This window comes from Ctenopharyngodon idella, chromosome 16, assembly GCF_019924925.1.
Source record: "Ctenopharyngodon idella isolate HZGC_01 chromosome 16, HZGC01, whole genome shotgun sequence".
In the NCBI taxonomy this organism is placed as follows: domain Eukaryota; kingdom Metazoa; phylum Chordata; class Actinopteri; order Cypriniformes; family Xenocyprididae; genus Ctenopharyngodon; species Ctenopharyngodon idella.
This window is the reverse complement of record NC_067235.1, coordinates 18651147-18667218: the sequence shown is the minus strand read 5'-3', so window position 1 is coordinate 18667218 and position 16072 is coordinate 18651147. Positions and strand designations below refer to the sequence as shown.

At 36.0% G+C, this 16072-nt stretch overlaps 1 protein-coding gene across 3 annotated transcripts in view; it reads right to left on the bottom strand.

Moving 5' to 3' along the window:
* The window catches only part of tsnare1 (T-SNARE Domain Containing 1), a 196022-nt gene that overhangs the window by 63031 nt on the left and 116919 nt on the right, over positions 1-16072 (bottom strand). For all 3 annotated transcript variants that reach the window (XM_051864836.1, XM_051864835.1, XM_051864834.1), the window contains exon 11: positions 10157-10266. In XM_051864836.1, the coding sequence (XP_051720796.1) occupies positions 10171-10266 (96 nt within the window). In that variant the 3' untranslated portion in view covers positions 10157-10170. The remainder of the gene's footprint in view (positions 1-10156; positions 10267-16072) is intronic.

Below are 16072 nucleotides of genomic sequence, written 5' to 3'. Positions count from 1 at the left end.
ATGGTTCAATGAGTCATTTAGCTTAAACAAAAGTATTTAAAAAAGCTCTGGCAACATTAAAAAATAAACAATGAGCAAAATGACCCTCTTGGAAAGATCCACCACTACCTCCCATTATACCTTCTTCCTCTGAAACAGTCAACATTTGCAAAGGCAACACACTAAGCCAGTAGCAGCAGTGATGGAAGAGAGACATTAAAGGCTTCTAAGGATAAGCAGAGGTAAATTCTGCCCTCCTCCCCCTGCCCTTCCCAGCATGCCTGTGGTGGGTGGGTTGGGTCTGTTATGTCCCTTCTTTCTGTGACGGTGTCTGGCTGCACGGTTTGACTGCAGCCCACGCTGCTGCGTCAGTGGAGGGTATGGTGTCTGCCCACACAGGTGCAGGCCTGCCCACTAATCCTGCACTCAGCGGTCAGTCTTAGACATGATAAGGGTCAAACTGAGACTTGGCCCGGCCGCGCAGTCCTGTGCCGGGGAGAACCGGGGAAGTGTGCTGGCTTTGCGCCCTTCTTCTCCATGTTCAAAAAGAGGCAGCCCACGTGAGATTGGACACAGACTGTGGTTTTTATGTGGGCTGTGTGAACATTCGAAAAACACAAACAAGCGAAAAATGGATGATGCAGAAATGAATGAAAGTGCCTTGGTAATAGAACGGGAGTCCTTTTTATACTACGAAAAATGTTGTTTCATAAAAAGCCCTTGGAAAAAATATCTGCTTTTTTAATAATATTTGAATTCTTGTTTTACACTGTGCATATATTTGGTGTTTATTTTGTCAGGGTCTGCAATTAATCTGCATCATAAACTAAATGTTCTGTTTCTATGGCAGCAATGTATTTCCAAGAAGCAATCTCCTCACAGATATTAATTCTCTTCAGCGGTCTGACAACACTTTTCCAAGAAGTTCAAAACACAAGGGCTGTAAACAAGTCAGAAGAGGTTATGGGATGCCATGTTGTGTATGGATAGAGATCTCTGAGGCCAATTCATAATTCAGTTTCCTTTTTACACAATATTGAGTGATTTGCAAGACTGTATCACAAAAAGTCTTTTAGACTTTAAAAGTAGACTTTTATCTTAAAAAGAGAAAATTGTCAGTAACACTTTACAATAAGGTTCATTAGTTAACATTATTTAACTACATTAGTTAAAATGAACTAATAATGAACTGCACTTCTACAGCATTTATTAATCTTTGTTAATGTAAATTTCAACATTTACTAATACATTATTAAAATCTTGTTAACATTAGTTAATGCACTGTGAACTAACATGAACAAACAATGAACAACTGTATTTTTATTAACTAATGTTAACGAAGATTAGTAAATACAGTAACAAATGTGTTGCTCATGGTTAGCTCATGTTAGTTAAAACATTATCTAATGTTTAACTAAAGAACATTATTGTAAAGTGTTACCGAAGTGTGCAGTCTTAAAAAGACAAGTCATATTTGTATGGTAGAATAATGTATGGTAAATGTTTACTTCGTACTTACACATTCACAAAAACCTGTAAATAAAGATATAATGTGATCAGAAATCATCCTAAAACACCTCAAAAGGTGCCATAAGCTGATATTACAATGTGCAGACTGTTGTTATTCATATAAATACAAAGAAGCCAATTTGAAGAAGGCAAATATCTTATTTCATGTTCTGACATTTAATCCATAGCAAAATAATAAAACTGTAAGCAATGGGATTGAGCTCCTGTTTTATTTCTAGTCTAGTCAGATTTTGCTATGCCAAATGTGACCTCAAAAATAGAAAACCCTATGAAAAACCTACATTAAGATCTCCATGAGGAAAACCACTTCAGAAATGGACAAAATAAAGCTGTTCAGATTGTAAAACCAGAAAGAAAATCGGCAATTTTAGACTATGTTTTATTTTTTAAAGTGGTTTATCAGTAAAATAAGGTCTATGGCTGTGTTCGAAATCGCTTTTGCAATCATTTGACACTTAGCTAACTGGCAGCTCCAGTAGTAATGAAAAGATTTATCTTGAAACTTGTCATGGAATTTATACCTGCATGAAATTACGCTGTGCATTATGGTAATTGAATGAGAGTACTTGATAACACCCACTATGGTTTCCCACAAGTGTCTGTCCCCTCAAATAGTGCCCTATTAGTATAGGGTGTGATGTCGGGCAGACACTATGTCATTACTTGATTACTATGTCATTACATCCACGCTTTGTCCGACAGCATAAATTACATGCAGTTTCAAGCATGAATTCTGAAGTTTCAGCATTTTGTTTAAAAATGTAAGTTGCTAAAATATACACAAAAGTTTGGGGTTGGTAAGATTTTTTAATGTTTTTGAAAGAAGCCTCATGCTCACCAAAAATACAGTAAAACAATAATATTGTGAAATATTATTACAATTTAAAATCATTTTCAAATTTGTATATATTTTAAAATGTAATTTATTCATTTGATGGCAAATCTGAATTTTCAGCATCATTACTCCAGTCTTCAGTGTCACATGATCCTTCAGAAATCATTATAAGTTCAACCAAGTTCTTTTGACCAAAATAATGCATCAGCTGAAAACATCTTACTATCCCCAAACGTTTGAACACTAGATCAGAACTTCAACTACAACATATGTGACTTTACGTGCAAGTGAATTGGACAGCCATCATACCACATATTGTGGCATGATGAATGAATAGCTCTATAGAATAAAAAACTGAAAACTAGTACTTTTTTTTTTTTTTTTTTTTTTTCCAGAAAATAGGTACATTTAAAGAACATTAAAACATTTCTCAGCCACCAGCACAACAACAAATGTGTCAATTCACTAAATGAAATCGAAATTTCACCCTTCAAAAATCACATTCTATCTAGACATTTGCTGACATGAGATAAGAGGTGATGTTCTTCAGGGGTCCAGACACCACTGGGGTCTGAAAATGCTTGAAGATTCTCACATCCCCTTGTCAAACCGGCTGACAGATGGGGATTGCAAATGCTTCTACTATAAGATAATGCATAACGGTCACAACATTAAAATGCAGTAATAGTGTGTTGTTATGCTATTGAGGGTTCATTTTAAGCAATTGGTGACTCAATGAGTTGGGGCCGCTCTCAAATTGCTCTCAATTTCAACAGCTCAGAATAGACGAAACGGCTGTAGTTCGTGGCACTGACATGCATATTGAAGGATCCCTTTCACCCAAATGAGTCTGTAAACAAGATGTGAGGGCAGCACTGGCAACACAACTCGCAGGAATAAGTGTCAAGGAGCAGTTATTGCGTTATTTAGAGCACCATAAAGCGCAGGGCTATTGATTTGAGAGGCAAAGCAGCTCTCTGGTTATTTCTGTCATTGCTGAATCATTAAACTGATATATTATGCACTACGCTCTTCCCTCTGCCACCCTGTCTGTTTCCAACAACATCAGTCAAACACATTTCCGATAATCCTTTGCTCCTTTTTATTCCTTTGCTTTCGTGAAGGAACTCATTATTAACCCCTCAGATTTGTCACTTCTAACTTTTTCTAAGCATCTAAGGCCCTGTGTACACCTGGTATTAACATCGGTTTTGGGTAATCAGATCACAAAATCATATTTCCGCTTACACCTGGCATCTCAAAAGCACCTCCTGTGAACCTTTGATCAGGGGCCAGTTGCATAAATATAGCCACTATGTTAAAACTGTGTCTTAAGAACTAGTCTGACCAACTAGCAGTTAGCCTAATCAGTCTTACTTTTCAGTTTCAAATTAGACCACTTTTATGTAACTGACTTAAAGTTATGACCAATCTTAAAGAAAAAAAAAAAAAAAATATGATGGCTAACTTGTAAGGCTAGTCTAAGCAGTTTATGGAACCTGCCACTGATTCTTTTGATGGAACTAACTAAACAATGAATTAATAATTAATTAATATATATGTATTTAAAAAAAAAAAAAAAAACTAAAGATAATGTAAATAAAGAAATTACAGTAATAAAGCAGATAGATAGATAGATAGATAGATAGATAGATAAAGGAAAAATAAGGAGACAAGTTCAGTAAATAAAAAGTTCAGAAAAACAATAAAACATTTAAAGGCACAATATGTACGATTTTTGGATTAAGATATCCAAAAACCACTAGAACAATGTTATATATTTTGTTGACTTGTGTACTTACATTATCCCAAATGTTTCCAAGAATGTTTAAATCCAGAGAAATAAGCAATTTTAATTGCTTATTGGACCGTTTCCGCGCGTTGCGTATCAATGACATCATAATCGCGTTACCCTCGATTTATTTTGTAGAAACCATGAAAACACCAAAGACGCTTTAACCCTTAAATGCATACTTCGGGTCTATATCGACCCGGGACGTCGTTCACTACCCTCCTCCTCATTCATTTTTTCAAAGTTAGACATTAACCTTCTTAGTATTCCTCAATGAATTCATTATAAAGAATATAACAAGAAAAAAAAAAAATCATAAAATTATAAAACAATGCCCATTTTCCTATTCATTTTTTGTAAAAATTTTATAGGGTCGTAAGACCCGAGGTGTGTATCAGTGTACGTATTTTTTTTTTTCTGCACAACGATTGAATCTTTGATGAGGGAATAAGTGCAATTCACCTTTATTCCACAAGGTGGCAATGTCTGATACACAATGATGAAGTGACATTTCATTCAGACAGAAAACGAAAGAATAGGCAAAACATGAAATTGCTCAGCGATTTACTGCAGAGCAAAGGACTGAATGCAATCAAATACTGTCACTGTCACTTGATGGAGGATATGGTGAAGCTATCAGCGATCAAAATATTGACTGATAAGATGTTGAAAATTATAATTTTGAGAATATGTTTGAGATCGCGAATGGGCTCATATTCGCAATCTCAAACATATTCTCAAAACTATCATTGGATCCATCCGTGTTAGATACAGATCCGGGTCGCTAAAGACCCGAATATGTAAGAATGATTGGCCAAACATTCCTGCATTTAAGGGTTAATATATTATGTTTTATTAGACAGGTGAGCAACTGTTTGGATACATTTACCAACAGAAAACTGATCATTGTTATATAGCTCAACACAGTAAGTCTTATTGTTTAAATCTCGTTTCCCTGATTTACCGCAAGTACCATTTTACCATGACTAATATCGATCTAGCTTACTGCAGTGTGCAACAAGAGTTCCATACTAGCTGCCGAGCGAATGCACAGAGTAGCATTTTAACAACTTTCAACACACAAATGTATCTAATATGATAAAAAAAAAAAAGCGCTGCGTTACCCCACATGACCGGAAGAAGTGGAAGCAGTCGTCTGCGGCTAATAAAATTTCCGCTTCTCTCGAGCCGTGTGTCACGCTTGTCTATCATTAGCAATCGCTCCAGTGGCCTCATTCATCGCCAACTACATTAGCTCATCCATGAACATGATTTCTGCCTGAGTCCCGTCGGATTCTTTCCACCAGCTGTAGACGTGAAGAAATCAAGGCGTCATCAAGCTACGCCTTTGTTTTGAATAAGCGACCTGTAGCGGTGAAATTTACATACTGTGCCTTTAAATAAATCAGAGAAAATGTAATACACAAACAAATAAATAAAAAGCAAGAACATTTAAATAAATCAATCTCAGTGGATGACTGATTTTCAAAAATGAAAATTCTGTCATTAATTTCTCACCCTCATGTCGTTCCAAATCGATAAGACTTTTGTTCATCTTCGGAACAAAAATTAAGATATTTTTAATAAAATCTGAGTGATTTCTGTCCCTCCATTCATGGCTATGCAACTAACCACTTTGATGCTTCAAAAAGTTCATAAAGAGACTTATGAAAAACTAATTTCTAAACATATTGAATTTAGGCTTTTATTCACATACAAACATTCATCAACACACACATCCGTTATGATAAACGGAAGCTTAAGCTTGCTTGTCTGACATGCGAGAACCAATGAGGTTCATTCTCGTGTTACGCAGCACGTTTGAGTTTCCAAAAGGACCAATGAAGTTTGTTCTCGTGCGTCAAGAAGGTTCTGCTGAGCTTCTGTTTATGTTGGCTGATCAACGTTCATATGTGAATAAAAGCCTAAATTTAATCTGTTCATCATATAAAGCGATCGTGTCTCTTCAAATTTGGACTAAACTGCTCAATTCATATGGATTAGTTTTACAATCTTTATGAACTTTTTGAAGCGTCAAAGTGGTAGTTGCGTAGCTGTCAATAGAGAGTACAGAACCGGCTCAGATTTTATTCAAATATCTTCATTTGTGTTCCGAAGAACAAAAGCCTTACGGGTTTAGAACGACATAAGGATAATAAATTAATGACAGAATTTTCATTTTTGATTAACTAACCCTTTAATTTTACAGAAAAAAAACAAAAACAAAAAAACAATAAAAGAAAAAAATCTGCACTAAGGCTGCAAACAGCTTGGGGTTGACATGAGATAATCACAAACTGCGCAGGGCATGAAAAAACAAGTCTCACTAGAACCGAATGGCCTGTGTTTACATAGATTCAGAGCTGTTAATTCTCAATAAATCTATGCTGTTTTTGGAGCCGGTTCCTCGCACACAAGCTGGCAAGCTCTCCTGAGCTTATAGTCTGTTATGGCACTGAACCAAACAGTGCGGCTTAGGGTGAACCCCCCCTTTCCCACGCCTTTCTCTAAAGACCATAGGGTCTGCAAACATGATTTGGTACACATTGCTTCATGGGTCTCTTAAAACAGTTATCCATAACTTAGAGTCATCTTGAGAAATAAAAGACGTGCTTAATCAGGAATAGAGAGGTGAGCAAAAAGTGATCAGCATGGTGGTGAACCTGTGTGAAATAAAAGGGATGAATAAACTAAACAGCTGCTCAGTTAATGTAATTATACTTAAAGGGATAGTTCACCCTAAAATAAAAATTCTCTCATGGTTTACTGAGACATTGAAATGCATTTCTTTGTTATGTGAAACACAAAAGAAGTTATTTTGAAATGTAGTAAGCAGTAACTAACTCCCATATGAATAACAAATGGCAGACGCAATGGGATAAATGCCACGAAAATAAACTGATGAAATAAATTTCATATAAGAAATAAATACTTTTTAGTAATTTCAAATCTAGGTATGATCAAGTTGTTTTACTATGTTACATTTAGGTCATTCAAGATTTACACATGGTTATTTATTGAAAAGTGAAAAACCATCATGCCTTCCTTGTCAAACTCTATAGATTGTTAAACATATTTTACTGGACTGCAGTGTTTTAATGTAAACAGACAATGTGTTTATATAGGAGATATGTTTTAAAAAAGTATCATCTGAATGTATTTTAGAATTTTTGTCTTGTATTGCTCTTAAAAGGTTAGTTCACCCAAAAATGAAAATTCTGTCATTTATTACTCACCCTCATGTCGTTCCATATCCGTAAGACCTTCGTTCATCTTCAGAACACAAATTCAGATATTTTTGATAAAATCCGATGGCTCAGTGAGGCCTGCATTGCCAGCAAGAAAATTAACACTTTCAATGCCCAGAAAGCTAAAGATGTATTTAAAACAGTTCATGTGACTACAGTGGTTCAAACTTAATGTTATGAAGTGACGAGAATACTTTTTGTGCAGCAAAAAAACAAAATAACGACTTTATTCAACCATATCTAGTGATGGGCGATTTCAAAACACCGCTTCGTAAAGCTTCGAAACTTCATGAAGAAGTGTTTTGAAATCGCCCACATAGATATTGTTGAATAAAGTCGTTATTTTGTTTTTTTGCCGCACAAAAAGTATTCTCGTCGCTTTATAACATTAAGGTTGAACCACTGTAGTCACATGAATACGTCTTTAGTAGCTTTCTGGGCGTTTAAAAGTGTAAATTAACTTGCTGTCAATGCAGACCTCATTGAGCCATGGGATTTTATCAAAAATATCTTAATTTGTGTTCCGAAGATGAACAAAAGCCTCACGGGTTTGGAACGACATAAGGATATTAATGACAGAATTTTAATTTTGGGTGAACTAACCTTTTAAATGTTATATATACTGTATGCACAGAAAAGCACCACTTACAGTTTCTTCTGAAAATGTGAAAATTTAGTATTTAAATTATAAAAGACATAACAGCATAAATGAGAAAGTTGTAGGTCAAAACAACATAAGTGGTGGAATACTGAAATTTCTACATCAATTAGTACTTAAAGTTTTCCATTCGTGAACAAGGCAAATGGGAGAGTATGCTTGAGTTGAGTGATTTTTTTTTAGTGACAAAATCTCTCAACTGTTCTTCTTTGCTCAAGCGCTTGGTAAAAGATGAGATCTTAGCACCAAAGTTCAAACAACTTGTGCTCTGTGTTTCACTCTATTTCACAAATGTGAGTTAAGAGCTACTTAATTAAAGATGCTATCTGCTTTCAGTTTCACACACACCACATAAAAAGAGGTGTGTGCGTGTTGCCAGAGGAAAAGCAGGAGAGCGGAAGGGGTACGGATCGATATGAGAGGGAGTCCAGGCTGTCACTCAGCCTCGTCTCCCCGAGGGAGGCCGCGAGAGATCGAACACATAGATAAACATCTCATGGAAATGGAGTCAGTCCTCACCCAGTTCCCAACACTCTTCCTCCTCACAGATAGATGAACGAGAAAAACCAATGAACTAATGAATGAGTCAATGAACGAATAAAAGTAGATTGTGAGGATAAATGAATAACAGAAGAGTGTAATTGTCAGTTGGCCTTTCAGAGATGAATGAGGAGGTAATCCATCTAACTGATAAAATCCCACTCCCCCCAGAGAGGCTGCTCAATGGTGAAATATTAGTCTGAAGTGCTTTCACACATTGGCTTTTCGCAGTGAAAAATAGCATCCTGATACATCAGTTCAGGTTACACAAATGTCAAGAAACAATTAGGCAAGCAAGATTGTTTTGTCACCTTTTTTATGGAAATGATAGTCTTTAAAATTTTTAAACAAGGGGAAGCTGAAGGTACTGGATATTTTACTATTCAGTGATGAAAACAGATGTCTAAATTACCTGCTTCAGTCAAAATGAATTGTTTAGAACATTCTGCACTGTATTTTGGGGATAAATGAGGCAGGTATAGTTACTTTGATTACTTTGAATGACTTGTGTTATCAGTTCACGAAATGAGGAGGCAAGTCTTTTCTTGAATTTCTACTTTAGGCTAATATAATACTAAGCTATAATTAAATAATAATAATAAAAAAAACTAAAGCTGAAGCTGAGGCAAATGTAAAAAGAACTATATTAATCTGTATAATACACTGTAAAACCGAACAGTTTAAACTAATTAAATGAAATTAGTTTGTTTCACTCAAATACTACAGAAAGTTCATTGTACTTAATAGAAAAAAGTTACGTGAACTCAAAATCTGATATTAGTAAGCGGAACTTAAACTGAGTTGCAGCAGATTTCCAGTTCACAGAATGCTTTGCGTCAGACTGTGTAAAGAGAATACGTGTTGGAATTAAGTGTTATTTTGTGGGGGTTTTTTTTGGTTTGTTTTTTGCACAAGATTCATATAGGGGGAGATGTGTTATTGTTTAATGCTTTGTTATTTTGTTATTTAAAGCTGTTTTTTGTTATGTTGAAGTTTTGGGCTACCATCATGGTGAGGTTAGGTCGAGAATGGTTGATTAACAATCCATGCAAGTATAGTGATGGGCTCTTTGATAGTTATGTGTTACTTAGCTGTTGCTAACACTTAACCATAAAGATTGTGAGTTTATTCAATATTTCAATCAAATTGTAATTAACAAGATTTTGTAGTGCAAAATAAAATGAAGTTATACTAACATAATCTTTGAGTTAGTTAACTTTAAAAAATTGAGTTGGTTTACTTAAATGTTTTGAGTTAAGCGGTGTCTACAAAAAGTTAATTATTCTGAACTTATCTGGTTTTACAGTGTATTGAAAATGTTTCATTAAAAAATTATTAAAAGATTTTTATTAACATTTTATTAAATTATATATACAGTAGTTGCCAAAAGTGATGTCCGGCCAAGGAAAATGTACATATTCACCTTTTGGCGGCATTACGTGGGTAAATTCCAGAAGCAAATTCATAGCACAATTTAGGAGCTCAGTGAGAACACCATGAGCTCTGAAACTTCTCACTTTCTTTTTTAATTTTGTTGTTTTTATTACAGACTGGGCACAACAGACATTGCTCACCTGTGGCCTTGCTCTCATTTTCTGGCTGAGACTGCAATAATGATGATAAGCAATGTAAGAAGCAGCACTCCGGCGATTAGCAGATAACACTTCCTCCTCCTCAGCTGCCTCTGTGGATAACAGAATAAAAGAAGAAAAGGTTTAAGATGTTACTGTATGATTAATGATAGCTCACCCAAAAGTTCAGTACAAACCTGTTTAACTTGCCCCGTTTAACACAGAAGGGAGTTGTTTGGCAGGATGTTTATGCTGCTCTTTTCCATACAATGTGAATGGTGACCAATGGATTTCATGCTTTAAAATTGACAAAAAAAATTTACACTATAAAAGTATTCCATACAACAACATGCATTATATACCAGGTCTACTGAAGCCATGCAAATATTTCCTGTTGCTGTAGTTCTCAAATTTTATCTCTACATTTGAATATGCATATATTCACATTCATTGAGTTGTGAACTGCAGTGGAGACGATTAGCATAGTATTTGTGTGTGTAGCATTTGTTTACATACTTTTTATTATTTTTGGAGCTTGACAGCCCCTGGTCACCATTCACTTTCATTACAGCATAATGCCGTGTCAGTGTTCTGCTATGTTGTATTCCACAGAAGAAAGAAAGGCACACAGGTTTGAAACTAGTGAGTGTGAGTAAAGTATGCAAAAATTACATAAACGAAAACAATGAGCTACACTGTAAAAAAAGGATTTTCCAAAGATGTAAATAAAGCAGATTATTGGAGTATGCTTTATGTAAGCAATAAGGTACAAGAGGCTGCGCTGTATCGTGAATAAGTCGATGAAGGGAGCTGTTAGGCACGACGCGAAGCGATACAGCACTAGCCTCGAGTACCTTATTGCTTTTATAAAACAGTTACCACACAATACAAATATTAACAGAAGTTACATTTTCACGCCATTAGATGGCGGCAAAGACTGTCTTTATGAGTGTGTCAGTCAGTAGCGAAGACTTTTATATTGAAAAGACTGAACTGTTGTGAACACGGAACAAGACGCAACTGACAAATGCTTTGACTAGCGCTGTCAGTCACGGGAAACCCCCTTAAATGTTAAAAGGACAAGAAGATACATCGGACATTTAAACAGATTTTTTATTATGAACATAGGACTGACCTGAAGGATAATGCTAAATCTGAATGCAGGTAATAAACTCGCTCACTCAATCTTTTTCTCACAACATTCTTCTACATAATACAATAAGCTTCAATGAACAATATCAAATGAGAACATACAATTTACGTTGCTAAGAGTGGTTGCTAAGGGTGTTGTGTAGTGATACACAGAACCTTTGGGTGAAGCGGTCATAGCCATGTTTTATCATAAATAAAACACAGCTATTGACCAGTTAGAATCAAAGACAGGAAAACCGTTTTATCATAGAAAATACTATTTCAGCTTTCATCGAATGTAATTTTTAATGACAATTACAGAATATACAGATACAGAATATACTAGTTAAATTAGTCGAAGCTTTGCCACAATAACTGAAAATTCATTCAGATACCATCCAGCTACTCTTAACAGACTAATAACAACAGCAAGACTTGTGAGTAATAACACATAGATTTGCCAAAAAACAAACAAAAAAAACAAAGAAAAAAAACAAAACAAAAAATCCATAGAATAAATTCTTTCTCAGTCACGCACCACTGTTAAAATCAATAAATAAACAGTCATTATCCAGTATGAACGGCCCGTCTAGGTACAAAACGACCCGCATGGAATAAAAGAACAAAATTACACCGTAATTTTCCAAACAGGTTCTCGCCATCGACGCAATACCGCAATACGAAATGAAGGCACTGCCATCAATTGACCTCTATAGGCTCTCTCCTCAATACAGAGACATGCTTTGAAAATGATTTCTCTAAGACAGAACTGAATTGTGGCCTAAAGTCAAGAGCTGTTGGACAAGCATGAGAGAGCCGCATTCTCCGCCGTGCTCGAGTTCTGGCTGAACGGCGTTCGCAAAACCCATCTGGCTCTCTGATGCTCTTCGGCTCTGATAAGACGCTGCGGTGGGAGGAAGCCTTGCTCCGTTTTCAAAAGAATTTTGGAAAACTGCCAAAAGTGTCATTTGGACTTTCAACGTCTAAGACTGAAACCCCCCACGTATCTATTGCTTTGTCATGTCTGAGATACAGTTCAGAACCAATGCAACCAACAAGTGTGGGAAAAATAAACAACAGTGAATAGAATTTGCTTGCTGAGTGCGTTTCAATACGTTTTTCTGACTTTGCGGGCGGCTCCGACGTTTTGGAGCGCAGATTCTATGTTGTTTTGAAATATCCTTCCCTACTCCCCATCTTTTTCTCTTTGACAAAGCTAGAAAGAGCACCAGTTGTAGACCACAGCTAGGCTGGAGTCTTTAAATCCTGACGTGCTTCAAAGCGCGAAGAGCAATTCATCTTCTTATCTGAGACTGGAAACAGGCTTTCTATGTGGAAGTGTGCATGTGGGGGGAGGGAGGGAAGCAAGGAGGCAAAAAAAAAAAAAAAAAAACTGCTGTCGAGTAATTTTCCGTTTAAACGTTCCACTCCACAACAATTTGCATAAGCAGCCCTGCGTCTGTGATAAGAAGATTGGTAATTTTCAAAGGCTCTGTAGGGATTGGGAATTAAAAGCCTCTCTCTGCTATCTCCTCTCTTGCAGCTGGTCACCATAGATTCCCTCGCTTCTTTCTTACATTTCTCCAAAACCGCGCCTTATAAACTTTCTCTCTCTCTCTCTCTCTCCCTCGTTCACTCTATCACTCAGCGTACAGTCTCTCAGCGCTGATTTTCACTCTGTGTTATCCCAGGCCTGCTCTGTCATTCAGAGAAAACAGGAAAATAAATCAGGTAAAAAGGGAACAAAAAAAGCTTTAGGTGACAATACAACTGTTGCTCCATTTCAGAGCTTGAATTTTCTCCTGATGCTGTGGTGGGGGAGGTGAGGTGGAGATGGAGTGTGCAAACGTTCACAGAGTGAGAAAGAGAAAAGGAAAATGACTTAAGGATAAAAGGAAAGCTGATGCAGTGAAGTGCCGGCGAGAGGAGAGAAAAGGAAAAGGGAAATGAATTTTCTCCCTCTCCATGTATCCAATTTAATCAAGCTGCTGTAGAAGCACTAAAACTAAAGCACCTTGATATTGAAAAAGTTTTTAGGGTAGTCCTATAAATGATGAAACTACTGTATGAATATGTGCTGATAATTTAATTAGAAGCTTTGATTTAGTTCTTAAAGATTTTAACTTTGATTTAAATTGTACAAAAATGTATATCGCATATGATACTGATGTCACTATACTGTTATTTCTAATGTTTTTGAAAAAAGTCTTTGTTTTAATTGTAATGGGTTTTATCAGAACTACTTTACTATTTATGCTACTGGTAGAACTGTTTTCCACCTGAGAATGAGGTAGGAGGGTCATTTAATTCTTGGGCAATTTTCCCTAAATTGGTATGGTTTTACATTAGATTTAACATATGAAAAACCAATCATTTTTCACTTGTAAATGACTATTATATGAGGGCAAGTGCAAAATACTGTTTCTGCTGGACCAACTCATCATGTGACCACAAATGGATTTCCAGCCATGGAGAAGGGCGGAACATATCTACTAACCTCTGCACCAGGAACTCAACTGAATTAACCCCTGTAACAAACCCTGAACAAAGCAGCAAATTTCACTTTAACCCACATAAGTCACATATGGACATCCCATTTTCATGAGAAACAAAATGACATTGGTTTCACGAGAGAGAAAGAAGGGGGAGAGAGTCATTTACCTTGTGTGACATGAAAAACGTCTTTATAATGTCATAATAACGCAGCATGATGATTACCGTCATAATATTATTCTGCCTTTATCTCATCTGCTCAGAAAATTGAAGGTCCATAAAATAAATAATGTTTGCGCTGCCACTGCCTGGCTTGTAATCGGCTTACGTGCAATTTACATAAAAATTCAGAATACAAGTCTTCCTGATTATGATGTTTAAAAGACACAGCAAATAGGAACTTGAGGTCCTCACTTTGCAGTTCAGCCTTTGGGGCACGCCGTTCTTCGCCTTAGGCTGCTGTAAGTACATGAAAGCTCAGTGGAAGAAAGTGTTACAGATGAACAAGGAGGGTTATAATGTTGTACCTTGATCCTGACACCTACATAAGTCTGAGACAACAAGCAAATTATTTTTATTTGGATGTGTCTAGACTGCCAAATATTTGAATTACAGTTTTCGTAATTGAATGCAGCAACTGCTTTATATTAATTGTTAAGAGGGACAGTTACTGAAAAAAATGATGTTGATTATCTTAAAAAAGGTAGCACTTTATAATAACTTTCATTAATAAGTCATTAGGAATCATTACATAATACAAAGATCTGTAATTAGTTTGAAAAAACTTTAAAATTCAGCATGAACTTTAAATGACTATTTACATTCTTAAAGGAACATTATATTATATTATATTATATTCTTTCAGTATCAGTTTATATCTGCATCTGTACACCCCTAAAAGTACCACAGTATCACCATCTGTTTCAATCGCAGTATCGTACATCTATAAGGTAGGCTATTGCATTATTAGCAGAAGCGACTTTGGCAACATCCCAACATCGCCACATACCAACTCGTGGAGAATAATGCTTCTATGCTAAACTCTCCATAACATCCCCTCATTCACATACATATTCATTCCACTTCAGCTCCAATATTACAGACAGGCCTATGTGGCAGTCATCACCACCATCTAAACTCCATTCATCACCATTACCTAAATTACACTGCATGATTGATTTGCATTGCTGTGCCTGATCACAGCATGACATAGCACTGATCAGCTGCTTTCTGCATTCATTATACAAACCTGACAAACTTTCAACACAATGGGCAATTCACTTGTAAAGAACGAGTAAACCAGAAAGATGTTTCCTCGTTATAATATAGGCCTATTTTCTATTTTCTACACCAAATTTTTACAACGATTGTGGAAAATGCACCAACATAAAGCAAATATTGCATGTAACAATATTTTACATCTTCAGGAGAAAAGGTGAGTGATGCTTTATCATGCAAAATTGTTGTCAGGGCATTGCTACAGCATACAGATGCTAAGTTGTTCGAAGTAGTTTTTACTAGGTTACTAGTAAAGTGTTACTCTTGGTTGTTGATAGAGTGTTCTAGGGATGCTTCAATCGATCGTTCGAAGATCGGTATCAGATGATAATCACAATCAGTAGTCACTAATTTTGGCCGATCTCATGAACCAATAGCAATTTATTGACATAAAACCGTAAAATGTCCAACACGATCTCACAGCAATTTGTACATATTTTATGAGTTGGCTAATTTGTACGAATTCGTATGACCTTGCATTTATGAATTAGTACGTTTTTTGCTAAAACGTACGTATTTTACGAGTTGCCAAATTCGTATGAATTCGTACTAATGACCTGGTGTTTAGAAAAATACGTACGAATTAGTCACCTCGTAAAATACATACGAATTGGTAGTGAGATTTTGCACCACGTTCTGCTTTGTAACTTTGCAAAACATTAGTAGACCATATAGTAAATCACACATCTTTATTTAGAACAGGTTGTCTCGATTCAAACAAGCCTACATATAACATAACACGATGCGTAGATCTTGAGAAAATCCTCACGGAGTGACATGACATGCTGCTTGGCTAAAGCTATAGGACTTCCGGGATCCGTTCGCGTCGCGATCATACACGTAGTGTTTTCCAATGTCATTTGAAAGTTCAACCAATGGGAACTGGATCTTGGGTATGGTGAGTAGTTCACTTCAGTTCAAGATTTTTCTCATCCAATCAATGCAGTCAAATTGATAATATTAATGAACATTAAAGGGTTAGTTCACCCAAAAATGAAAATTCTGTCATTAATTACT